Source organism: Lissotriton helveticus, chromosome 10 (assembly GCF_964261635.1).
Source record: "Lissotriton helveticus chromosome 10, aLisHel1.1, whole genome shotgun sequence".
Lineage (NCBI taxonomy): Eukaryota > Metazoa > Chordata > Amphibia > Caudata > Salamandridae > Lissotriton > Lissotriton helveticus.
In genome coordinates this window covers 241,862,477-241,889,298 of record NC_136071.1, presented here as the reverse complement: position 1 = coordinate 241,889,298, position 26,822 = coordinate 241,862,477, and the positions used below count along the sequence as shown (strand labels likewise).

The 26,822-nt window shown below is 42.6% G+C and overlaps 1 protein-coding gene across 3 annotated transcripts in view; it reads left to right on the top strand.

The window, feature by feature from the left end:
• MPRIP (myosin phosphatase Rho interacting protein) overlaps positions 1-26,822 on the top strand; it is an 845,921-nt gene that overhangs the window by 134,869 nt on the left and 684,230 nt on the right. For all 3 annotated transcript variants that reach the window (XM_078665226.1, XM_078665225.1, XM_078665227.1), the window contains exon 3: positions 18,681-18,746. In XM_078665226.1, coding sequence (XP_078521352.1) covers positions 18,681-18,746 — 66 coding nt within the window. The remainder of the gene's footprint in view (positions 1-18,680; positions 18,747-26,822) is intronic.

Sequence of the window (26,822 nt, the reverse complement as noted above, 5' to 3'; positions counted from 1 at the left end):
CCAACAACTAGCGCAGAGCGAGCTCTGCACACCCTAGACGCCAGAAGGGCAGTCATGCACTACATTGAGAGGACGAAGGGACACAGGAAAACAAAACAGTTCTTTGTGTCATTCGCAAACAGCTTCATGGGGAAAGCAGTAACCAAAAAGACCATTGCACGATGGATCGCACAGACAATTCAACTCTGCCACAAGCGTGCAGGACAAGAGCTGGCAGAGGGGACACGTGCCCACTCCACTAGGAAGAAGGGCGCTACAATAGCCTTCCTGGCTAACACACCCATAGAGGACATATGCCTGGCGGCAACATGGGCTTCGGTGCACAAGTTCACGAAGCACTACTGTGTGGACATACAAATGAACAAGGAAGCTCAAGTTGGACAGAAGGTGCTACAGCACATATTCAACACCCAACGCTCATCTTCCACCCAGCCGCCATAGAGATGAGAAACCGCTACAAAATCTATGCACAGCATAGTGAATCCAGAAAGATTCACGCTGCAAAACGAATAGTTTTCTTACCTGTCGGTGTAGTTTTGCAGCTTGAAGATCTTTCTGGATTCACTAGCGAACCCACCCACCTCCGCCAGAAAGATGAGGCTGGAGAGAGAAGAGGTGGTTAACAAAAGAAAGGACTTTTAAAAGTACAAAGCGGTAAAATACCAACTAAATAGAACATTGCCATTACTTCGGAAACGAAAGAAACACAGAAAAAAAGAACCCGAAGATGGCGCCCAAGAGTGGGAGCTTCCGCAGGAAGCATGCCGACGTCACCGGAAATACACCCAAGGGGGTGTGACGCCGACGCCCACCTGGGCTACGAAAAAAAACAAAAAAAACAAAGAAAAGACTACGAATCCGGACCCAACCACAAGACCGCGGAATAATGCACAGCATAGTGAATCCAGAAAGATCTTCAAGCTGCAAAACTACACCGACAGGTAAGAAAACTATTCGTTTTTATGCCTGGCTTCTGGTCTTGTGGTGCAAAGAATTCATGCTAGGTGACTTGTTAGAAGCTGTTGACTAAAAAGCCACAAAGTATTGAAAGTGTTAAACAGGCATCGACCGCTTGGCTGATTTATGTTGAGGTGTCATACTTAGAAAGAGGCTGCCGACACTGACCTTTACAAAATTCAGTCCCTTCCATTTGCACATGGTCTCCACACTCTTTGCAAGGATGTGGCTGCACCTCTCTCCCTGGCCTCTCTCCAGTGTTAAATGTTTTTTTCCAAAAGTGTGGTCTCCCAGTCTGTGCTTTTTTTTGCAGAGTTTTATATAGCGCGAACTAGACCCGAACCGAATCAGGTATCCGAGCGCTTTACATAGCACCAGTTACGTTACATGAGGACGGACACACAATCTCCCCGTGCCTAAAAATGAATAAGTGATTTGCCCAGAATCACAGGAGGTTTTGGCGTCGTTACCGAGACTCGAACCCAGATCCCCGGGTCCGAGGTCGAGCGCCCTAGCCGTTAGGCCAACTCCTCTCCGCTCCTCCTCTCTGCTTGTACAGGGTGGGACTGTTATTAGTTTAAACATGCCTGGGGAGGACTGAGTTGATTTCCAAGATGGCTGAGTTTGCCTTGGGATACTGATGAAAGCTCCTGATCTCATCCCATCCTGTCATCCCTGAGAAGGGGGGGTGGAGTTGAAGATGGTGGTGCACCCTCTGACTCCTCTGCAGTGTTTGGAGTAGCTTGTGACTGGAAATGTTTATTACATCCTCTGTATCTACCCGTGAAAAATGCCTATCTTCTTAGCTTGCTCTTGTCGGAAATTAGCAGAAAAACAGAAGAGATAAAGCAGAGTTCTTCAAACTCTAGGGCTCTGTGCCCCTAAAAGGTCACAAGAGCTTGGCACCAGTGGAAACCCAGCGTGGTGGTGAGTTGATGTTTACAAGTAGAGAGATGACCTTGCTCAGATCATTTAATGTGTTCCACAAAGACTTGGCATGGGCAACTTGGTTGTCCTTTAAAATATTTACCACTCCAAAATAGACATCTACCATTTTGGTATGGTAAATTTAAAAAAGAAAATGGTAATCTCATCATGCCATATGCATGCGCATGGGGTAGTGAATGTGCATTGGTCAGCATGCAGGGCTGTTGAAGCAACACATGCTTCTTTTGGAAATGTGAACAGTAGCTGGGTCTCAAACATGCTCTTGGTGAATCTGCTACCTGGGGCTTGTGACCAGGTTGTAGAGTGGAAGCTGTCTTATGTGGACGTACTTTTTCATGAAGAAGGTGGGAGTTTGCTCCCATAAGTGATTTTTAGGTCTGGGGTATTGCAGTGCAGTGTAGATCTTTTGCCAACAATGTAAACAGAGTGAGCTTTGGGTTCACCCCTTTCAACGTTTGACTTTCTTCGACCAGCATCTATCAGCAATTGGCTTGAGTCTTTGTCAAACACTTGTCTTTTATACAGTGTTTCATGCACTGCAAAAACAGATAATACTATTTCTCAATTTACGGTACTTAATTTACAACCTCCGGACAGACAGAAGGCTGAGTGGGTTTTACTGAGATTTGAACTTGCGTTCAACTCATTAAGCTATTCCTCAAGTATGCTGTTAAAGGTTTCACAACTGGGAGAAGAGTGAAGCAGGACAGAGTTGTTAAATAAACACTGCTTTGTGAAATATGGCATGCACTTGAATCACTGTTTATCTGCTGTGTTATAAACATATGGATTCAAATATGCGGAAGGCAAGTAAAATAATGTCATACTTGGAAGGCTACTGCTAAAATGGATAATCTCATCTGCAAGGCAGTTCCCTGGCCATGCACCTTTCTCTTCCTCGAACCTCACTATGGGCTCTTAGTCACTGTCCAGGTTAAGCCTCACTCGCTCTCTCTCTCTCTCCATGTCCTTGCCTGGTAGCCTCGTAGGTCTCGGGCAAACTAGAGGTGGGCGAGCCAACAGATGAACAGGGGAAGCCAACCCCCAGGCCGGCTCTGGCTCTAAGAGCCTTTACATAAGCAGAGCCTTGAACATATTTGGCATGTAAGACAGGAAAGAAACATTGTTAGAATTTGGTAGGGTGTCTTTAAAATCCCCCCAAAAAGTGTATTGCTTTTAACAAACAGAAGTGCTTCACCGTAGCACTTCATATTGCAACTGTGCATTGAGAAGTATTTTTTTTTTAAGTGAGACATTTTAAAAATGAAATGAGAACCATGCCTGCACCCGCCTTGATGACAATTCTATGAGTGAGCTAAGAGGAAAGTCCGAGGGTATATGTACCCAACCTTTATGCGGCCTATATTCTTATTCTACATGTAGCAACATTATAGTCTATTAAATCAAATGAGCGGTTTTTGTACAGTGCATATCTTGAACTCGCATATTTGAAGTATCTCTTATGATAATGAACTAAAAAAAGAGGCTTGGTGAAAAAAAATCTTTGCCCAGGATTACACTGTTTGATTAAGCGGAGAAGCTGGGATTGATTCCACAGTATGGGCATCTCTTTCTGACACCAAGGGTTAATGCTTTGCCTGTTATTCTTGGAAGAAGATATTATAGTGTGGGTGAAAGGCAAAATCTGCATTTTATTTTTGGCAGTTCTACACAACACGAACCTTGCTCAAGGACCTAAGATTGCTTCACAACATTACGCTTTCTTTTCGGCACAGGTTGCTTTGCCGGGAATTCGAATGTGGTTTATTTTGTTGCCTGGTCGGCAGCTCTAGCCACAGACTAGGCCATATCCCCTCTGGTAAAACTTGGCTTGTTTTAGGCTCAGGGATCTAAGAGGACCTCGAGCTGAGCCAGAGCCTGGCTCTACCTTTGAGTGCTCGCCCACCTCTAGGTCAGACGGCCTCACCATGCCCTTCCTGTATACAGCCTCTTAAATCTTCACCACTGAGGACTTTTCATCATGTCCTTGCCTGGCATTGTCGTAACCTGCGTCCAAGGGAACAATCTTAATGCCCGCTTCCTCTGTCCACCTCATTTTCCACTCCCTGTTTATCTACCCTGGCAATCCTTTTTAATGTGGGTGATGCATTTTTTTTTCTGTGCCCACTAAATTGTGTTTCTCTGTCTCTTTAGTTTATACCCTTATAAAATTCTTGCTGTGGCCCTGCCCAGGTTTTAAATGAATCTCTGTGCCTCTCTAGGACCACTTTCTTCCTTAAACATGGCTCCTGCGCACCTTACAGTGCCTTTATTTTCTTGTCAAGCCCGCTCTCACCAGTCAATAACTTAATTGCTATGTTAATGCCCTTTCCCTAAAAACAATGCCTGTATTTCCCTTTACGGTGTCCCCTCCTCTCCAACTGTATTTTTATTTCTCTGTCGAATCGCCCCTCGTCCTCAAACAATTCCCTTACTTCCCTGTCGGTGCCCTCTGCCTCTAGACAGTGTCGTTTGGGGGCCCCCTTCCTCCAGACAAAGTCTTTCTTTCCGTTGCGTGCCCCCTCCCTCGAGATTATACCTTAATTTCTCTGTTGTTGCCCTCTCCTTACAGACAATGTCTAGTTGTTTCTGTCGGTGCCCTCTGTCTCTCTAGGCAGCGTCTTTTTGGTGCCCCCTTCCTCCACAAAGTATGTCTTCCTATTAGTGCCCCCTCCCACGAGCCTATACCTTTATTTCTCTGATGTTGCCCTCTCCTTACAGACAATGTCAATTTGTTCCTGGTGTGTGCCCTCTGTCTCTTTGGACAGCGTCTTTGGGTGAACCTTCCTCCACAAAGTCTTTCCTTCTGTTAGTGCCCCCTCTCTCGAGACTATACCTTTATTTCTCTGTTGTTGCCCTCTCCTTACAGATAATGTCTATTTGTTCCTTTCGGTGCCCTCTGTCTCCCTAGACCGAGTCAGTTGGTGCCCCCTCCCTCCAGACCACGCTGTGTTTCCCTGTCAGGAAGCGCTCCCTTCAGCCCTTGTCTTGTACCCACACTGCGTCTTGCCGGGTTCTCCCTCCTTCACTAGGCCCTACCGTGCCGACTTCACGCGGGCCCTCCGAGCAGCCCCGGCTCCGCCTCCGCCATGAGCCCGGCACAAATGCTTTTAATCTGTTTTCAAAGCGCGCGTCCTCCGAATGCCCATTTAAGGCAGTACTGCAGCAGGGCCAGCTTTTGGGGAATGATTGAGAGTTCCTTTCTGAAGGAATGCACTGGAGAGGCGGCCAGATCTCCAGACACGTCACGAGGACTCTTTCCCCGACTCTCTAGTCACCTCAGCACTTCACGTTTACGTGTCGGGGACCTAGCCTCGCAGTCCTCTTCCCTCAGAAGAAGCTCGGCGTTTCTTCCTTTGCTTCCAAAACCGGGAACATTGAGGAAAGTGGCCCTTGATCTGTCCAGTGCACTTTTTTTTTTAATAATTATTTTATTTTTTATATGTTCCTATGTTATAAATAAGAGTCATCCACTAGCTGCCCTTGTCAAGCCCAGAGTATGTGTCACCACACGGTGTTAAATAAACTTAAACAGGCCACAGAACTGACCAATAGGCGCTTTGTATTTTGATTTGGGAATTATGTCCAAGCTCTTATCCTCACTTTGGAGTTCTTTAGTGCTGTGAGCAATCAATCCCTGCGGATTTGGGACGGAAAATCTTTTGTCCGTGTAGCTATAAACCACTGATTTTGCTTTAAATGCTTTAGCAAAGAAAAGCAGTTTGCATTATTGTTGTCCTACAACATAATTAATGCCGTTGCTTGTTTTAAATGCGCTTCAAGTGCAGTATGATATTTCAAACTGGAAAGTATTTGAATTTAAAGTATCTACTTCTGTTTCTGGGTCGGTAACTTTAACTCCAGAAGCCGGTCATGTAGGCACCGTCACAGGCACACAGTCACACACATAGGTGGGTGTGCCTCCATACTCCTAGCGAGAGACGAGCCAGGAGTCTGGCGTGTCATTTAGAGCCAAACCATGATCTGAGCAGGCCTAATCATGTACGTCACACAATAAATGATGTGTTTCAGTTTGGCAAGACTCCCTATTAAACTATGTAAGAATTCCTTTTTGTATGAGGTTATTTCTATATCCGCCGCAATTGTTTCTGCTCCAAAAAGCTTCGGTTAAGCAGACTAAGTACAGGAATGTACACTTGTGCCCAGGATCACACAGTTAGGTCACACTATCTGCAGTTCTATCACAAGATTTGCAGAAACGGACGATGCCACATTTCAGAGGTCGGCTGTTTACTATACATTTGTAACCTGCATTCAGTAATTTCAGTTGAACTGATTTGAAAGGAATACAAATTAAATGTTTGTGCATACCTGGTAAATAAGAAACATTCTTAGCAACAGACTATGTTCATTCACAAACCATTATCTGCAAACATAGTGACCGCTACTGCTCACACTTTGCTTGGCATTACCAGTACCCACTTGGTAAGCATATGTACTGTTTTTTGCCCAACCCATGGTGTTACCTTAGACCCTCATTAAAAGTTTGATGGGTTTTGGTGTGGGCTACGAGGGTTCCAGAATCTGTGTCCATCCAGTATCCTTGCATCAAAATCTGGCAATTCCTAGAATCGTAATGGGTTTAGCTACATGGACCTCGCAATACTGGGTATTTAATTCCTGGACCAATCCACTGTAGAACAGGAGAGTGTTTTTTTGGGGTGGTGGTGAGGGTATTTAAAGGTGGGCGTCATGTGGTCAGGCAAGGTACGTGTATGAGTAGTGTTGAAACGGGATGTGTTTTTTGCTGCAGTTTCATCATGGCATGGAGTACCCCCTTTGAATGAACGATCCAAAGGCAAGGCCACCACTCTTATTCATGGCCTTAGTAAGTTCATTTGGCTATCTCCTTCATCGCATCCAAGAGATCGGCGGAGACTATTGTTGATGTTTTTTTTGGATGACGTAGTGCTGTGATGTTTTTGGTTGTGGGTTACAACTGAACTTGTCTCCTGAGTACTTATTTGTGTAGGTAGACAACCCTGTTGCTAGTGTTGGATAAAGACTGGCAGCTAAACCGCTTGTGAGCAACTGTTGTGAGCAAAAAGTGGAGTTACTTGGCAATTTTACACAACTGTTTTTTGAGAACCCTTGTTGAGTCTAGTGTGATTAGATTTCCGGCATATTTTTTAGTTGCTAAACCTTCTAGCCTTAAACTGTGGTATTACATGGTGTGGCTTAAATGATTAATTGCTACCTAAAAAAAAAAAGATCAAATCGGTGCATAAAAGATTTATAACCTCACATATATTTGAGTACCCAGTGCATTGGCATTGTAGAAAGACAGGGAAGCCGGCAACCCACTCCATGATTTTGAACCATTTCGTTTCTGAGCCTTCTGTGTTAAGTGTTCACCCATTAGTGCCAAATAATCAGTCTCAATGTGGGATGGCCTTTGTTGGCCCAGCCAGGTACCAACCCCTCCAGCCCTTTCATCTGGAGTGAAGAACCGTGGGGTGACATTTGACAACAGGACTCTATTGTGTGCTCAGATCCACCGCGTCGTGCTAGTCTGCTATGTCCTTCTAAAATCACAGAAGAAATTTCTGTATCTACTACCTAAGCAGTATACCAAAAAAATAGTGTAATACCTTGGTTACATCTCGACTGGACTGTGTGAATGCCTTGTTTTGGGGCCTGCCAGCATCTAAACCGAGAAGACTCCAGTTATTTCAGAATGCTGCAGCTCTGCTTTTATTGATAGCGTCTAAAAGGAGTCCTATCCAGCATTATCTGAAAGACCTGCACTGGCTTCTATCCAGGAGAGTCCAGTTCAACAGGCTCATGCTAACTCGCAGAGCTTTCTACGAAATAGGTCTCTACTATCTAAGGAACAGGATCAGAACGTGTATTCCGGCTTGATCTCTTCGCTCCTCTGATGCTCTGTTGGCAGTGGTCCCGAGATTCAATGGGAAGAAATGGGGTGACGCCTCCTTTTCTTTCCTCGCTGCCTCCACCTGGAAAGCCTCCCTACGTAACTTTTGTCGATGAAGGATGAACAGGCCTTCAAACGCCTTCTTAAAACCTGGCTCTTTGAAAGAGCATTTAAGTAACTGTATGTCAGCACTGATAATTCAGCGACCCTAGTAGCCCTCTTTGAGTGACTATGCGCTCTACTAATCCATTAATTTGATTTAATGCAAAAAGTAAAATAGTGTATGGCTGGCTACAGTGCAGTGGTTTTAGAGATGGCAGGGCCATTGAAATGTGCAACAAGTTAAAATACAGCTGTCAGTTGAGTTATGTGTAAAGGTGCTTTATCTATTGTCTAAAAGGAAGTAAATACAGTCAAGTCAAAACATTGGTGAAACCGATGCCAAAGTCAGATGATGAGTACCAGAGACCTCTCTGCCTACACTAACTTCCGGGACGCTCTGGCCAGCGTTCCACTGCGGAGTTGAAGGCGGGTATCTTATCGGCTTTGCTGGGAGGCGCCTCTTATTGTCACGGATGTATACACTGTAGTAACATGATTTGTAATAACAAATGTAGACATCCTCACGAGGGCCAAAAATAGGCGATGAGGCAACCTCTGTGACCTGTAGCGCTGGGTTAGTCATGAGTAGAATGAAGTACCAGCTGGAGTTTGTACACTGTATGTCAGAGGGGATTAGAGACTCCTGTGCTCTTTACAGTGTTACCATTGTGTTTTCAGTCATTTCTTTTCTTGGAAAGCATCCAGCAATAGCTGCTTAGGTGTTGGACAATTTGTCATAGCAGTTTTCAGCTTCAGCAGCCACAAAACACTTTTCAATTCTGTATCACCCATGGTTAATGTTCATATGGAACTGTTGAGCTCATAGCGACAAAGAACGTGGGATCTAATTGTGCAGGACAAGTTCCAAGCACGCATGCCAGTCTGCCATCTTCTCGAAGAAAAGCTCAGCAGGATAGATGTTCTTCACTGTTCTAGGTAATCTAGTTCTAACTTAACAATGGAGCCAAATATTCTGCCTTTGGTTCTGTCCTTTCTTTACAGGTGTATGCAGAGGCAGACTGAGTCAAAAGGTTAGCGCAGTGTAATCAAGAGGAGCTCGGTTTGCCCAGTCTTGGCATCCCGAAAAGACCAATCAGATTCAAAGTTTGGCCCAATCTTTGGAGGGATCCAGTCCTTACAGCGTGCCCTAACCTTTCAGGTCATCCCTTGACATACTAGTACTGGTTTGGAGTTTCATCCAGATCACTAAATGATCCTTCCTGTGAATGTGTTTTAAAAGTAGACTGTACATTCGACTTTACACTCTCCTGTAATTGGCTCTGAGGGTGTGAGGAGACATAATGGAGGAACATGTTGAAAAACAGGGAAACCACCATTTTTATGTATATCCACTTTGAGAGAGTGAGGGGGTAAAGGGACACAAGCACAGCCTCCCTGATTGTTGTGGTATAGATCACAATTGTTGCCTGCCACTACCCTTATAGAGCACTTTACAGACTTGGCGCTTCATCACATGGATGATTTCCCACCTAGTTATCCACCTCACAAGTATCCATGCAATTGCTTGCATGCATAGCATCTACAGTGTGAATGAGGCGGCCCAGTCGTTATTCACTCCATGTATTTATCAGGGAGAGCCAGTAGTACCAGCTGACCAGTGAACTTCCGATCAGAAATCCTGCATATCACTGCTGGAATCGGCTGCCACCAACCAAGTAAAAGTGGCACCACTTTGGGTGGTCCCCAAAACCTTTAGTAGAGCGATACACTATGCAGTGAGCAGCATGCCATATCCTGTAGAGTACTAGCCAAAGGACTTGTTACACCGCTCTCTTGCACCACAAACACATACCGGGTCTGCCACAAAGTTTAAAAGCAAGCAGCTGCTCGTGTACGCTGTGCCATGGACTTTAGTCTCTACAGACATCTCTCCACAAGATAATGAAACAAGATGAGTTCCAGAGAGTAAGGCGTTGCATCATCATTTCTGTATGATTCATGTTGAACTGAGTTTCCCTTTTTCACTCATATAGAACCGGATCTTGAACGAAAGGAATACATTTAACTCCAGTCTCTTCCACCTGGGCAGGCTTTATCTGGGCAGGCTTTATCTGGGCAGTCATAAACATTGTAATATTTCCAGCATGACTTGGAAAAGCTAGACCTGACCTGAATCTCCTCATGGTAGGGAAAGGAGTGCAGCTCTGTTCATGTTCACTGCATTCCTTTTTTAGGCTTAAAGTTTGGTTACTGAATGTAAGCTTTTCAGGCATTACCTCATTAAGGAATACAAGGAGATGCAAGCATCCTTTACTGACCTTGTTACGTATCCCACACGACTGCTGTCTCTAGATTTGCCATGGGCCATCAACACCCGTGGGCTTCCTGTTGGTGTAGTCTAAGTTCTAAGCCTGCAGCTAGTTTGTGGTAGTTCTTTATGGGAAGACATTGACCTGTTAATACTGCCTGTACCTTATTGAAAGGCTTCCACACTCCTACCACTAGCAGCCTTTATATTTTGAATGTAGACACTTGGAGGCAACTTACAAACCAAATCCTCTTACCACAGGGTAAGAGGCCAGTTTGTATGTGCATGTTTCCACATTACTACCTAATTATGTTGATTGAGTGGGGGGTTGCTGCTGACTTTGGAATGAAGGAGCTGGGTTTGAGGCCCAACATCAGCTCCACATCTTGTGATTCTGGGCAAATCATTTAATCTCCCCGTACCTTTAAAAATAAAAAAGTGACCTTGTGTAATGTAACCTTGTGTTCATCTAAAGTGCTCCAATACTTTTGGTCAGGTTTGTGCTGTATAAAACTGCTAGAAAAAGGTACCAGAGCATCTGCATGAATAGTAAACCTGGCTATTTTGTGTAGGGTCTACTTTAATTGGCTGTTTATATGTGTTGAATGGTGGTTTAGGGTGAGCCTTTATAAATGTAAATGTAAATGTAGGTGTACTTATATAGCGCAAACCTGTCACCCAAAGGGCATCCTGGCGCTTGCTTAGGGAACCCGTCCTGGTATTCCCCTGTGAGAAACCCCGGCAGGGTGTCCACAAGGTGAAAGCCAGGCATCCCGCCGCGAGGGGCCGCGTATAAGAAGAACCATTTATAAAATGTGTGACTTTAAAAGTCCGAGCTTAGAACCCCAATATAACGTTTTATAATGGTTGTTTTTAATAAGTAAGATGACACCATTGGAGTCCATTCTCTTAAGTGATGTTTTGTTAGGGTGAGCTTCACCCCTTCTACTTAAAGCTCTTTCACTCGCCCTTCTGTTTTGCAGTGTCGCTCTTACTATCCAATGTTGAATGAACAAATGAGCTTTAGTACCCTTTCCTCACTGCAGTCCTGGCCATCTAGGGACAATTGCTTCCAGTTATCTGTCACTGCCCCTCGCGCGTAACTGCCCAGTGCTGCAACAGCTAGGAAGTAAAAGGCTGTTATAGTTTGTCAGTAAGGCCTTGAAATACCAATACGTGGACAACATCAGTTTTTCGTCGTGTTTTTTCAAGTGGACTGTTTTCCTAGTTGGCTGTTGTAATGTTGCTCTGTGATAAGGGAATGACCTCAGAGTTGGCTTCTGTGAGACTTTTGTAGCAGCAACTTGATGGATTCCTCGAAGAACAAAGTAGCAGTCTGTTATGGAAAAACCAAGTTATGCTCAAACCTTGGATGAATCCACTGAACAGGGTGCGAGGAAGAGGTCAGCAGCGAGTACAGCTGGGAAAGCAGGCCCATGGGACAAACCAACAGGAAGTTCTTCAGCAGTGCGCAGAATTCTGCATTGACTGCAACTACACTTGCTTCTGCACATTTAGCTCTAGATGAACTGGGGTCATTCGTGAAGCATTTGTACCCGTGCTCGGTCTGAATAAACCTTTGTCATGTACTGTAGCTCAAGCAAAGCTAGCGGAGTTGTTTACCCTGCTTCCGTGGCTGAGGAAGGATTGCCTTCAGCCATGATGTCTGATGGCTTCTATGATGCAACTTATTTTTAAGCCTCAAAGGGTTTCAGCTGTTACTATACCAAATTGTCTCAAAAGGATGCTTTGATTAAAGCGAGCACGCAACTAAACCCTCGCTCTTTGCAACACAAAGAAGTACACTTGAAATTCCACAATCCAGCGTGAGTACAGTGCTGAAGTCTCCAGTTCATAAAGGTCCTCCTTTGTGGGGTGTATAGTGAGTCTTGCACACACACAGCGGATGTGGAATGGAAGTAGTGAGTGAGCGCAGGTAAGTATTATTCTGCATTGGGTGTTCGATATTGAATGCAAAACCATGAGTTTTGGGGAAATGGTTCTCCCTTGAAGATATCCATTTCCTGTTGGGTGGGAACAAAGAGTTTCTCAGAGGGAAAAAACCAAATGAGGACAGACCATCTGCTCAGACTTTATGAAACTTTTCTCAAATGCTCTTAAAGTCTCCTAGAGCAGGTAAAGATGGTTTCTTGTAAAGGAACAATGCGAAGCCCACAGATGACCATCAGAGTACCGTACTGTTATTTGATTTCAGGAAGAAAGTGTCTGCAACGTTGGAGTGCAATTCACATAGTCTGGAGCTAAAATTGAGGTTCACCAATGCAGTTACAAAATGGTCTTGCGTGTTTATCCATATTTCTGCATTGATAGGAAATCTCTCACCCAACAATACCACCTAAAGTTACACTAGAATGCCTTTTCTTAGAAAAGGTCATTTCATGCCTTGCAAAATAAGTATCTCTAAATGATCAAATATTGCTATAGAATACAAAACTCTTGATCACCTTCCCTAGGCACATAATTCCAATGTTGTGTGCTTTATCTACATAATGTGAGTATGTTAATATGTCCATGGAAATGAGAGTCCACAGAAAAAAATATGGCCCCATGAAGTGGTTATTATTTAGCAAATACCATGATGAAAGAAAGCGAGCAATGACTGGGCCAACGGGTAGCAGGAAACACCAGACCTATTGGCTTTTTCAAAGTTTGTTTGTATCTATTAAGTATTCCAGTTCATTGTCTTCATGAGAACTTTCAGTACTACTAGTGAGATTAAAAGGAAAAACATGCATATCTCTGTTGTGCATGACATTCCATTATTTATTACCTCAAGATACATTTTTTGGAGAACCAGCTGGTACTGAATAAACTAGTTTATAACAGTCTTGCGTGTGCAACCTATTGGTGCTGCTCTACAGTAAAATACAATTTAAAAAAAAGGCAGTTTGACATGGCAGTGTCATTTCACGTCATTCCCCATGCGTGCCTACATAATGACAGGAGGCCCATTTTGTTTTTATTAACCGGTACGAGGTCCATCAGTAACTTTTTTTTTTTTTTAATGGAATAAGTAGAATGGAAGTGCCTTTTTTTTCCTTTAGGTCTAGGGACCAACAGCAATTCGCTATCTGGTTCAACCCCTATCCCACTCCACCCAAAAAAAGAATAGAGAAAAGATAGTGAACTTGGGGGACAATGGAGTAGTTGGGGGTGGGGGGCTCGGGCGAAGCAGTCCAAGAGGTGAAACACTGGTGGTGGGGTAGAATCACACCAGTGAGAAATCATCATGAGTCGTGGATGAGTGTGAGAATTTGGCATGGGAGAAGCACACGAAAGAGAGATTGCAGCAGGAGGGAAACCGCAACATTGGCCAGTTGGGGGCAGGGCAAGTATTTGGTAGAGGGGAGAAGCACATGAATGAGTTAGCTGGAAGCACTTGCACTCATTGAGTGCTTAAGCAGAAAGAAAAAAAAAGTTGTTTCTCAAAAGTGAGCAGTGGACGGATAGACGTTTGCCAGTCTGAGAGATGGTGAAGCGGCCATGCTCCAAGGAAGAGAGAAACAAAAGATAGACAAGCAGGGACAAGGAAAGCTGTTGAATAATAAAACCAACCAATGGTGAACAATGAGCGGGCTAAACCCTTGTAAGTTCGTGATAAGCCCTCTTTTGGTCTTTTGCAACCAGATGGCCTGTGCTGTCTGTTGGGTGCGGCACAAAAAGGGAATTAATTCTTACTTAGGAAAGGTTGGCCACTTTCTTCACAGAGCTATGCTTTGTGGTCGGTTTTTAACCTGCTGTGTACAGTTTTTATTTTGAAATCGTGCAGGTTAGGAACACCGTAGAAAATTTATTTTTAACACATATTTGGCCAGAGCAATGTGCAATTTATAATGTATTGTGGTATGCAGATGTATAGTCTAAATTGGAGACACTTAACTTTACTTCACTCACCTTTCTACCCTTCAGTTCCATTCTGCCCTACATTGCATTTCAGTTATCTTCTGTCTTTTCCTGTTTCTTAACTGTAATCTCCATTCAATGTGCCCCTTTCTTTCTCTGCTACCACTTTACTCCTCCTACCCAGTCGTTGGCCATGCCTTGAATATCTTTCCTTTCCTGTTCGTCTCACCTTTTCAACATTTTCAAAACCCTGCATTTCTTCTGCTGTTAGCTCATCTTTACGCTTCCGAGCTGGCTGTCAATCTCTTTGTTAAGCTTTGTTAACTTGTTTGTTTACTCGCTCCTTGTTCTCTTTGCTCCTCTCATATCCTTTTAGCCCCCACCACATCACACTTGCCCTCACTCTCCGTCTGACCAATCTCTTGAATCTTCTCGAATCCTCTGCCTGTATCTTTAAAACAACCCTGCACCTGCTGTCGCGATTTTATACAACGTGTGATGCTTTTACCTGTACTAGCCACCAGTAACAAAGGGTGGTTTGGCGGGTGAGGGGAGCGGCGGGTGAAGAGCGAGCGTGGGGATTAATAATAACAACAAAAAAAAACTACCTGACGCCGCCGGCCACCTCCCGTTGCTCCTGCTTGCCGTTTCCTGGTTCCCAGCAGCCCCTGGGACAGACTCCCAGCCAATCCCTGTGCTGCAGAGCAGTGCGGGGATTGGTCTGAGCGGGCGGTAAAGACACCCTGGTCAGCCCCGGGAGTCTGTGGGGGGAGGGGCGTTCTCCAGCCCGGCTGCTGAAGGCAGCCGGGCTGGAGAAACCTAAGTGCGCATGTGTGTTTTGGTCAGCCTGAGATGGCCAGCCAAACACACATGAGCATTTGGGGACTAGGGAGTGCACAAGCACTCCTCCTCCCCCTCCCATGCCACGCCCCTCCATGCACAAGCTGGCAAGTGAAAAATAAAACGATGTTAGAGCATTGTTTTATTTTTCCTTTGATCGCTCTCTGCCAGGCAAGGGGGACAACACTCCTCCGCCATTGCAGAGGAGCCGCATCACCTAGGAAGGGTTTACTCACTCCAATATCATATCCTTTTTGAGGCTCAAATGAAGAAGATCTGTAACTTAAGCTCCACATCTTCTGAACCCCTCATGTATAAACAGGATAGGTCTCAAATGATAATTTTAAAACAGGCAATTAACCATCTTGTTCGAAAACAGTACATACATTATCTCCTTGGTCGACAGCAGGAAATTAATCGCCTCAAGCGAGCGAGAAGTCGCCTCATGCTCAGCGAAAAAAGAAAGGAGCTCGATGCGAAGTGGATAGGGCTGAGGGAAGCCGCAAGGGCCAAGGACTCGAGAAAATATTGGCACTTGATCGCTGAATATTGTGATTCAAGGCAGAGAGCTACTCCGATACCGATTCCCGAAAAGGAATGGGTGGATTACATCTCTCTATTATATAGAAATAATAGCCCAGTTTCTCCCGTGTTGCCTGATGAGGTTAAACCAGTATCTGCTGACTTTAATGATTTGGTCCCCCACTAGGAAAGGAACTGATAAAGTATATAAAGATGGCTAGAACTTTCGGCGCACAAGGGCCGGATGGTATCCCAATTGCATTAATCAAAAAGGAGCCAGAAGCATGGGTGATTTTTTAGAGCCACTTTTAAAATATTGCTTTTCTATGAATAAAATCCCCCCCTCTTGGAAGGGGAGCATTATAGTCCCCCTGTATAAAAAAGGACCAAAAACGGTGCCAACTAGTTTTAGGCAGATTGCCCTCCTGGATGCCGCTTGAAAATTATTTGCAAAAAGCATATTATGCCACTTACAACAATGGGTCCATGATCAGGATATCCTTCCGCCGGAACAAGCCGGCTTTAGAAAGAACCATGGCACCTTAGATAATATAGCGGTTGTTCAGACAATTGTGGAGAAATATCTCCCTCGGCATTCCAAATCATCTCCTGGGTCTGATCATGGAATTGCATACTGACACCTGGTGCCAGGTTCTAATGGGAGGCTTGCGGGGTTTAACATGCAAAATTAGAACGCATAATGGGCTTAAGCAGGGCTGTCTATTACCACCACTTTTATTTTCACTGTACATTGTTGATCTCCCTGGCGCTTTGAACTTGGCGAAAGGGGATGACCCCAAAATTGGTCGAATGCCAGTTGGGTCTTTATTGTACGCAGACGATGTTGCAATTTTCGATTTAACACCTATTGGCTTGCAACGCCGTCTGGACGTTTTAAATAAATATGCAGAGGTTCATTTTTTAAAAACTAACATTGCAAAAAGCAAGATCTTGGTTTTTCGTAAGAAGGGGCTCAGAATCAAGAGATGTTTTAGATGGATGCTTGGTCCTGAAAAAATGGAATTGGTGGACTCGTATGTATATTTAGGGAAAGTTTTTTCCAAAACAGGTCGAGATTTGGAACATACTAAACACTGCGTTGGTAAAGCCGTCTCCCAGGCAAGTGCATTAAATAGATTCTATAAAACCTGCGGGAGACGCCATTTTAGCCATGTCTTATCTGTTTTTAAGGTTAAAATCCCACCCTCATTAACATATGCTGCTGAGGTGGTGGACATGAGTCATTGGCATATGTTTGACAAGGCAGAAGGACGAATTATGCGCCAAATCTGTAATTTAAATTCTTTGGCTGCCCCCACATGTTCTGCGCCTTGAATTTGGATTAGTCTCGTCCTTTATTTTAGCCCCAGGCAGCAGTTCTTAGGTGGGGTAACTCTCTTCTTGAGGGAAGAGTGTACTCTTAGGGCTGCTTTGAGAACAGAAAGTTTTTGCAATCTAAAAGTACAATCCACGTTTTTTAGGTCTTTTTTATGTGCAATTGACAGTTTCAGTCTTAGTTTAACTCCTGCTTCTCTAATGCCTAAATCTGGTTTGAAACAGTTCTTAAAGAAATTTAGATCCCCTATCAGTTTAGCCAGAGACATCGCTTTAAGTAAATCCAGGCCCAGTAACGTGGCGGTCAGTGGGAGTACATTGGGGAATAAACCACTGCCTTATTTAACTTGGAATATCCCTCATGGGATTAGAAGGCTGATACTCCTACTGAGATTTAATCTGCTGCCTTTAAGAGACGTCACTGGCATCTGGGATAAAACACCTAGAGAGAAGAGAATCTGTGAACTGTGGCAGTTGCAAATCCAAGATCTTAATCATGTTTTATTTGTATGTTCAAAGCTGCAAAGTGCCAGGCGAGTGTTTTTAAAACCAGTATTTATTAAATGTAATATTCACTCTGCTCAGGATGCACGTTCTCTGGTTTTGTCACTCCCGAATGAAATGGTTTGTTTTAAGATATACCAATTATTTAGAACATTTTTGCCTATTTACTAGAATTTTGTCTAACAGCAGTACCCTGGTTCTGTTCTAATATCTACTGGTTGGCTATTTAATAGTTTCATGCATTCATTGTATCATCTGTACATTACTTAGTATGTATATAAGAAATGTTATTGGCCGGTCATGTGATTGTTTTACGTATCATAGCTTATTTGCACATTTCACACTATGTTTGATATCATGTTATAGTAATGTATAAGGAAGGAATTTTGTACTGTATGCAATGTCGGTCTTTTTAAATTGTCAGTGTGTTTTTGTGGACCTCCGTCAGAGTTCCAAAACAAAATATATATATTGAAGTGAAGTGACCTTGGCAAAACACTATATAGATCAAATTAATAAAAATGAACAAGAGGGCTATTTTCAGCACAGCTACATGGCAATAGCAGTTGAAGAATGATTAACAGACAAAAAAGTGGTAAGTAGACAAAGCATTGCGAAATCAACCCCGAAGTGCAAAGGATTAACACCGAATCTACTTAGGTGTATGTATAATCACAAAAAAGAAACAAAGCGTTTTGGAGAGGTATGAGTCATTGGAGATTAAGGGGGAGATGGCAACAGTGTCACTTTGAAGCCCTCTTTCCTGCATCACAACTTTGACACAACCTAGTTTTATTAATTTGTTTTACACCTCTGATGGAAAGTAGCTATTCAATGTGCTTGGATCTCTGCGGCTTGTCCCATGCCCAGATGGGTAGCTTTTTTCAACGTCGACATTGTTCTTGCTGGTGAAGTTTTGTCTTTGCGTTTACGCCCTTGTAAGGTTCTGTAATAATTAATAATGAACTTTTGAATTATGCTGCGTATCATACTAATGACATTCCTAAACAATGCAAATGGCAGATGTTCTTATTACTCTTTTGAAAGGCAGTCAGTTTACCAACCACTGAAGGATAGAAGCGCAGAGTCTTCTTGATTAGGAGATCCCTGGAGAAGTTGTAGGTGAACAATAACTCGCTGTGCCATCTTGGTGGCATATTCCTTCTTGTTAGTATCGCAGCGCCTTACTCTCCAAGTTATGACGCCATCTTACATTTAAAATGGAATTTTCCCCACACAAATACAAGGGTAAAGTTATCCAGTTTTTACACAGTCCTCCTCTTGCGTACAGTGCTTTCAAATGTGACTTATGAAAAGTGCCCGTATCTGCTGCAACTCCCCTCCCAGCTGTATGTATCCTTTGTGAACTGTATTCAGCCATGAGAGAAGAGGTGCCATTGTCCGCTCAGGTCTTCATTTCACCCCCTGTGTATTGCTTTCCAGAAATGGCAGCGGAGGTTCTTCATCCTGTACGAGCACGGGCTCCTGCGGTATGCCCTTGATGAGATGGTAAGTGATCTACATCTTTCTGCACGGCACGTTAGCTGGCCCTGGGGCACACAATGGAGCTCTGTACCTCCCGGGTGCCCTTACTTGGCACCTGCAGATGTGCATTGAGACCCCATTCAGTGGCCGTGAGGACATCTGATTTAAAGTAGAGGGGGTGGGTGCTGGGGCCAGTGAAACATTATTTTCAAATGTCAGATGTATATTTTTTTAATGGCGTGCTGAGAAGCGGTATTAATCTCGGTCACATGTGGCCACTTGGCCTCTTTGGAAAACATGCCTGTTGAATTTAAGAAGTGTTGAAATGTGAAGCCTGTTTTGAGAGTCCACCTGATCAGGAGTATATCTGTTCTAGTGCCTCACAAAAACTGTTTTGCCCTCTTCAAGTTCCAACCTGCCTCGCTTCACTTTCTACCCAACCCTGCTGTTGTAACTCATTGGTCCGTAAAATTGATCAAGTAGCCTTTATTGCTGTGTGCTGGAGAACTCTATTTATGTTTCAGATCCAGAATCCAGAATAGTGCCTTTTTTTTAGCCTGGTTGCTATTTGAATTGTATGTGCTGCATAATTCAGATTTTTGGATACCATGGAATGACACAAATCATGAAAATCTGTTCTGTGAACAATGGTCAAAGAGTTAAAATACTACTGTTTTTCGTTGATTCATGTTCGTCAAAACTTTGTTGCCCTGTCAGTCCAAGACAAACTTCTGTATTTTATAGGTCATTGTCCTTTTATTGCAACTGCTAATCTGATGTTAAACAAACATTGAATGCAATCACTTCTGCATCATATTACCAGGATGCTTTTTTCAGGTATTGCCTACAGACCACTGGAGCTGGTCGTTGTTGAAAACCTATTGCTCCAATGCATTAAACTATAAACATACAGTAGGCTGTGGGTCACCCATTGCGCTTTGATTGCATGACGTTCTTGTCTATCTAGTCCCCTGCCTCTTTTTCAATGGCTTCCTGTCTATTAGGTTGTATTTTTCATCTTTGAAGCACCTCTTACTCACTATGCATTGATTGAATGACTTATGTCCCCCCACCACTATTTCGATTTGGGGAGCTACTTATTTTTTCTTTTAGCATAGGAGTGCATGTGTTTTCTTTTCTCTCTCTCTCTTGCGCCTCCACGCTCAAATCCCCCTGTGAATTTGTTGTCCCCCCACGTATTCTATTGCTTCACCTGCTCCTCTGAATAGAATTCGTCCATCTTTTTTAATCATTAAAACCCTCCACCTGCTCGTCTGCCCCTCCCCCCAACTGTTTCTGCAAAAGTCATTGGCAAAGCAAATCGGTCTACATTGCCAAAGCCAAAATGAGTTACAAATAGGCTTTGCCAATGTTTGTTAAATTGTGAAAGGACTGTAGTTAAGAGTTAATGACATGTAAATGATGGTGGGGCAGGCGGCTTACTATAGGTCAGAGAAGGAAGATAGGCATCAGATGTCAAAAGCTAATGGTGTTAAATTGAGCTGGTTGTAGGACGTGAGTAATGCATAAAAATATCTCCATATTGAGTATACCCAAAAATAATAATAAAGTGAATCATGTATCATAATCCTAGCACTCTATAGGCTGTTAACTTGAGATTTAAGCTCCTATGAGCATTGATGTTACGTCTTTTACAGTAATACTTCAAAAATAAGGTGAGTGTGTGTGTTTTGTTTTTGAGTAAGGTTTTCTTGTAGACGTTTACTTGGGAATTGGGCATGTCTTTTTGCAGTTACCTAAAACATTGTGAACCCTTCCGGGTGACCGATTGATACAAATAACCGGTCAGACTGTTCTATTTTTACAGACTTTAACTAGAATCATTGCCACTTCGTAAATGTGCGTAGAATGCCGACAGGTAGTAAGAAGACTATGCATAGTAAATCTAGCAAAAAACGGACTTTAAAATTGTCTCCTAGGAGTGATACCTTTTTTGTACTTGTGTTCTGAGAGATCTGCACAGTTATACAAGATGATACCTTGCATGTTTTGTTTTCAAGTGAATAAAAGTAGAGACCGGGAAAAAAGCATCCAGCGCTGGTAATTTAGACTCCTGATATTTCCAAAATTGATCTTTTTCGCTTGAGTGGCAGGAATACACAGGGTTTTTAACAATTATCTTCTCACCACTCCACTGATTTTTCCATCTTAACATGCCATCATTATCTTGTTTATTTGATCTCATTAAAACAGCTCTACTGCGGCGTCTCCACAGAAGTTATTTCTAGAGCTATTCCAGTATTCCACAAACCCACCACCACATACCTCACCCATCCATCAAATAGAGTTTATTCATTTAAAATGTGAATGACACTCGAACAGACCAGTGGCTGAAAAGGCTGACCCAAACCCTTTTATGTACCTGTGTATTCATTATGACTTGTTTAAAATAGAAGACTGGCGTGCCAGCTAAAGCTGTCTCTAGATCAGGCATAAAATGATTTTTAATCAAAGCATACTTAGTGTGAACATGATACCTTTGACCTGCCCTATGGCACACTGCCTTATATAAAATTCCCACGCAACTGCATTGTGATCTAGGTAATCTGCTATCCATGTTTTTCTAATTCGAAAGCTAGTTTATGCTCTCCTTTCCTTTTGGGTTGTAAATATACACTGCACAGCATCTGGCGTAAAATAAATAGTAAAATTGTCAGTGTAAAACTGCTCTTTTCAAGGTAGTGGTAAATAGCGCACTTTGACTTTTGATTGCAGTTTCTCATTCTTATCTGAGATAGATCGGGCCAACATTTGGGTTACCAACACAAGTATAAGATACAAATATCAAAAGCAGATAACTTCGTTTTTTTCCCAAAGCTTATAACTGTGGGGTGGAAAGTAGCACTGAAAGGAAGGAAAGTAGAGAAAGGGTACTGGTTACGTGGTTCTCATTATTATAAAGACATGGCTTGATAAATTCGACCGCTTCTACTGTACACTCTTACCAAAGAAAGGAAAAATTACATTCATGAAAATTAAGAAAAGTCTACATATTCTACACCTTGGATGTTTTCCCCTGTTTGTGTTTTCAAACAGCTGTACTTCATACACACCAAAAAGTGTCTCTGTGTTGCTTGTCCGTGGCATATTTAGAGTTGAACACAACAAAACTAAACCTAAATTTGTTCAAACCGCGAACTTGTAGCAGGTGCCTTGTCAACCCTTTGACACCAACCAACATAACACTCCCTTGCTGATGGTACTTTGTGCGACTATCTCAAAGTAGCAGAATTGTATGATTGTCGAGTATGCAGTGATGCTCACATTCATACGTCTCTCTAATCAAACGTTGATCATTGTAGCAAACCCAAAACAAATCACTGCCTTTGACTCTGCAGGGCATAGGGTGCTTTGATTCATGGTCGTGAGCTGCCTAAGAGTGCGAGAAGTAAACCTGGTCTTCTTGTGAAGTCCATTTCTATTGATCGCTTTCCTAGAAGTTTTAGTGCAAGGGGCCATACCGGTTTCCTTTATTTGCTAACCCCAGATCATCTATGTGGTCAGTTTATTTAATTCCAAGCAGGTACTGTGTATTCTCTGAGTTTACATTTCGGTCCTGCTCAGAATTCACTGTGCCCGTGTACAGAGAAAGCTCTGTAGCATTCAGCCAATATGGCTCCCCACCAGGGCCTGTTCCTGGGCCAGGAATCTTTGTTGTGTTTCTGAGGCTTGGCTGTGTCTTTGCCATTCATCACAGCTCTTTTGTTCCGAGGGAATTCTGCTCCTTTTGCCTTTGCCCAGTCAGTAGAAGTAGGTCAGCTCGATAAAAAAAAAAAAAAAAATGGTATTTCATTTTTGATTTTACATTAACTTTGCTGCAAGAATTGGAAAGAAATCTTAAACATGCACCTATCGTTTTTGTTTTGTCTTCTACTTTTAAATTGGTGGGAGATTAGGGTATTAAGGCAAGCACAAAGAGGGAGCACATGAACGCAATAAAGCTCCTTTACTTCTGTATAAAAACATGTTTGAGAGCTTTAAGTTAGCTGTACCTTCCTGATACGCATGTTGTATTCACCTCTCTTGCTTCGCTTACATTGTAATGTGGCTGCCTCCACTCTTGCTCTATCCACCACACAATCTTTTACTTAACTGATGCAGTGTATTTCTACATAACCTTGCCCGAGGTAAGGTGATCCCTAGGTACTCTTGAACGCTTTCACCCGTGAAGAAAGGTGAGTGTTACCTTTATCCATCCAAAACACTATATATTACCTGTTACACGTTTAAGGAACATTAATCCCCACTCATAGGGTGCTTTTAATCATTGTCTTGAAGAAGACCCTGGATTGATGAATTACTTACATCAATTACTTTGTGGTCGAAACTTCGACATGCATGGCTTGCTATATTCTATAGATTGGTTGGCAGTAAAGGAGTGTTTTAAAAAATTTTTTTTTACTAAACCAGCTTCAAGCATTTTGTGAACTCTTGCATTGTATTTCACACGCATCTTACTGCACAAGCACTTTTGCACTCTACGCACGGAGCATCCCTCTTATATATAATTGTTTCTATAATAAAACAAACTATGGTTGAAACATATTTTTGTTTAAAACCCATTGGTTTTTGGTTATGTATGTGTACACGTATTTTGCTGACCTGACTGGGTAGATGGAAAGATTGTTTTTTTCCTGTGACTTCCATGAATATAGATAGATGTTGTAAATTAGATTCGACCGAACCATTTGTGAATATATAACCTGTTCTGTAAGCAGGCCTCTGCTATTCCAATTCACTGCAGTGCTATGACGCTAAAATCTACCGTGAATGCTTGCAGCAAAGCACAAACTGTGCTACTGGTATCAGCACAGACCATTTCGCTCCCCACACCCACTAGAAGCAGAAATGGGCTCTTAATTTTTAACATACACTCCGCCCCCTGTAATCCATGGGATCTCTAAGCTTGCATACTGACCTTTTTGTCAGAATTTTAACATGACTGTCACTACACTCTGTGTTGGAAAAACAAGTCTGCATCACAGGCTTTTCATTTTTTGTTTTTTAAAGAAACTTCCCTGCGATTTAAATCCTTGATCTTCAAAACCTGGTTGCCATGGCTAGGGTGCATCGTCGGAGCCACTTGATTGCAGAAGCCTGCAGAAGCCAGCGTGTTTTACTTATTGTGGGATAGCAACGGCGTAAAATATGCAGACATGTGGAAACATGTTCCAATGTAAATTTGCCAACAATGGCGGTGGACAACATTAAATTGTGTCTAACTTTTTGACTTCGTGAGTTTAAGAGACTTGGTAAGAGCACAGGCGTATGTAGAGAAAATGGGGAGCCACAAGGGCCTCCTTCAAATATGTGACTGCTCTTTCCCAGAGATTGAGAAATTAACACTTTTGTTTTTGAGCATCATCTTCATCTTTTTGTTTTGTTCCTGTATACTTAAAGCAAATAACTTTAACCTCACAACCTTCCAGGTGGGTGAGATTGCACACGTTGTCTTGCATGAGGCTCCCCTTATGAGATCTCGGTCAGTTTCCTAGCTCCTTGCACATCTGCTTAGATGTACTTTTTTTCCGCTGGTTTCTTTTATGAATTGTGTTTTTGTTATTATCTGGAATTGAATGGTGCAGGACTCCGGCCTTTTTAAGTCCCCTTAAATGTGACTGGATGGCACATTTTTACACTTGCTGTATTTGGCCCATTCAATGTACTGGTTCCTAGTGAAGGAAATAACGCAATATCAGAAGTGTAGAACTTAAGTCTACAGTGACAGGAGAGCCAGCAGTTAGTGAAGTTTTTAAAGTCGTTTAGTGACCAAACGCAAAGTTTAGGCCACAGAGCTTTTCAATTATCTCTGGTAATTTCTCTACATAATAAATATTGCTTTACCAGTCCACTTCCCTATCCAAGACTGTTTTTATTTTCTATTTCGTTGGCCAAGGTCCAGTTAATCAGACTGCCATTTTTCTCTGAAAAAAATATTTTCATTAACAAACTCCAGACGACTTTCGTAAATAATTCACTAGGCAAATAGCATGAGCTAAATACAGGTAAGAAGTGCATCAGAGGGAGCCAAACATTGTTTGTAAAACTTAGGGTACAATTGATCGTGCCTCTTCTGGGGAGTTAGATGATAAAAGGAAGGATGCCACGTTCAGTAGTACTGGCAGTGAAGTTGGACACTATTTGGGATTTGAAGGTAAGCAAAAGACATGCAAGTAATAGGTCCTTTTGCAATACATTTACAGTAATACAGACTGTAACTTTATCACGAGAAATTACATTTGAAACTGATGAGAACTCGGTACTTAAATGTGGCTGCACACTTGATGAAATTGATCAAACTGCATTGTAGCACATAGATGCATTAGTGTTGTTACTCCTATTAAAGAAAACTATTTTATAACCTTTAATTCATTTTATTGCAAAATTCCTCAGTTGGGCCAACACGTGTTAAAAAAATAAAATAAAATAAAAACTCCTAACTATGGCACAATAATCGAAATGGAATATGAACAGTCAAATACAGTTTTAACAGTCTGCTTTGACTCTATCAACAAGAATCCCAGACATATAAAGGGCACCCAGATTCTGAACGTGCCTTTGGACTACACATATTATAAGCATGTGCTATACAAACGCATTTGGCTTTATGACATTAATCATAGCTGAATCACTGCAAGTGATAAGAAACCTGACTAAAAGTTAGTCCGCATCGAGAAAGAAAACTGGTCAGGTGCCATGCAACAGAACAAAAGTAACTGTTCAACCCGAATCAAAGGAACTGAGAAAAGAGCTCTCAGGAGGTGTGGTGGCATAGCAAAGACCCTAACTAGCCAGACCTCATGCCATTATCAGACAATCAAACCGGTTAGCCCCTTGTAACCGAAAAAAGAAACACGAGGTTATTAGCCCAACTTCACTCCACCAACAGAACCGAGGATATAATTGATTAGATTGTAGAACAGAGAGGAGAAGTGCAACAAGGTAGAAATATTTATTTAGATGTCCGTAGCATGGCTAAACAAACCATACACCAAAAGTAAGAGGAATTATCTTGTACTATTCACTGGAGTGAGGCTGAATCTGACCAGTTCTTAACAACTTCATTAACTTGGATGTGAGTGACTAGTCCATGCCAGCAAACCTTGACCGAGTATTTCCCCTAGATCTCTTTTGGAAAGCTTGCAGTAAAGCTCTTTTGGAAAAGTGACAAAACCGTAGTTTCATGTGTAGACCTGATGCACTTGCAAGCGGTTACACCTAGTTAACTCAGGTCCACAAATATTAAGGTGGAACCCTCCACAGTATTCTGCTAAATAATTTTCAAAATGGCTTTGTTTGCAGGTTGGAAAAGGGATGTTTTTGAAGGTCTGACCTTAGTTGCTTGCACAGAATGTCATTTAAGACTCTCGTCAATACCCAGTACCTAACATGCTGGATTGGTTGTTTGTTGCAGGTGTCCATTTCAGGCAAAAGTGGCACATACACAGGGCACAGCTCAAAAAGGCAGTTTTTCTTGTTGGACGAAAGCTCCCCGAATAGGTTCAACCTTGAGATAAAGACGTTGACTTGGTCTACTCACGCTCCGGGGAGGTTATTTCTGAACCGCCAACAGAAATTCCTGTGCTCTTAATGCCAAAGACCTCTCCTGCCCTTAACAACTCATTGATTTTGTTTTCGCCTTGAAGCTTGGACGTTATATTTTCCTCCTGGAAGTAACAAAGATAAATCACACAGCGGCCCAAACCAGTTTCACATCAAAGGGGCACAATGTCTGCCTAATGGATGGTATTGCGTTGGTTCTTGTGCTTACAGAGCGTACTCTCTGATCAGGTTTATACTGGCGATCAGTCGATGTAGTGAAGACATAGACACAGTTTTTAGTGAAGCTGAAATTGTATACATTTCTAAATCTGTGCTTATTAGTGTGCTAAAGCAGTGATCCGCTATATATATATATATATATATATATATATATATATATATATATATATATATTTTTTTTTAATACTCTGTTTATTGCATTTCAAAAAGAGGCAGGACAATAAAAAAACATAACAAGAAATGAGGCAATCGCATGTGGCACACGGGTAATCGGCGGGTAAAAATGTATGACAGGAC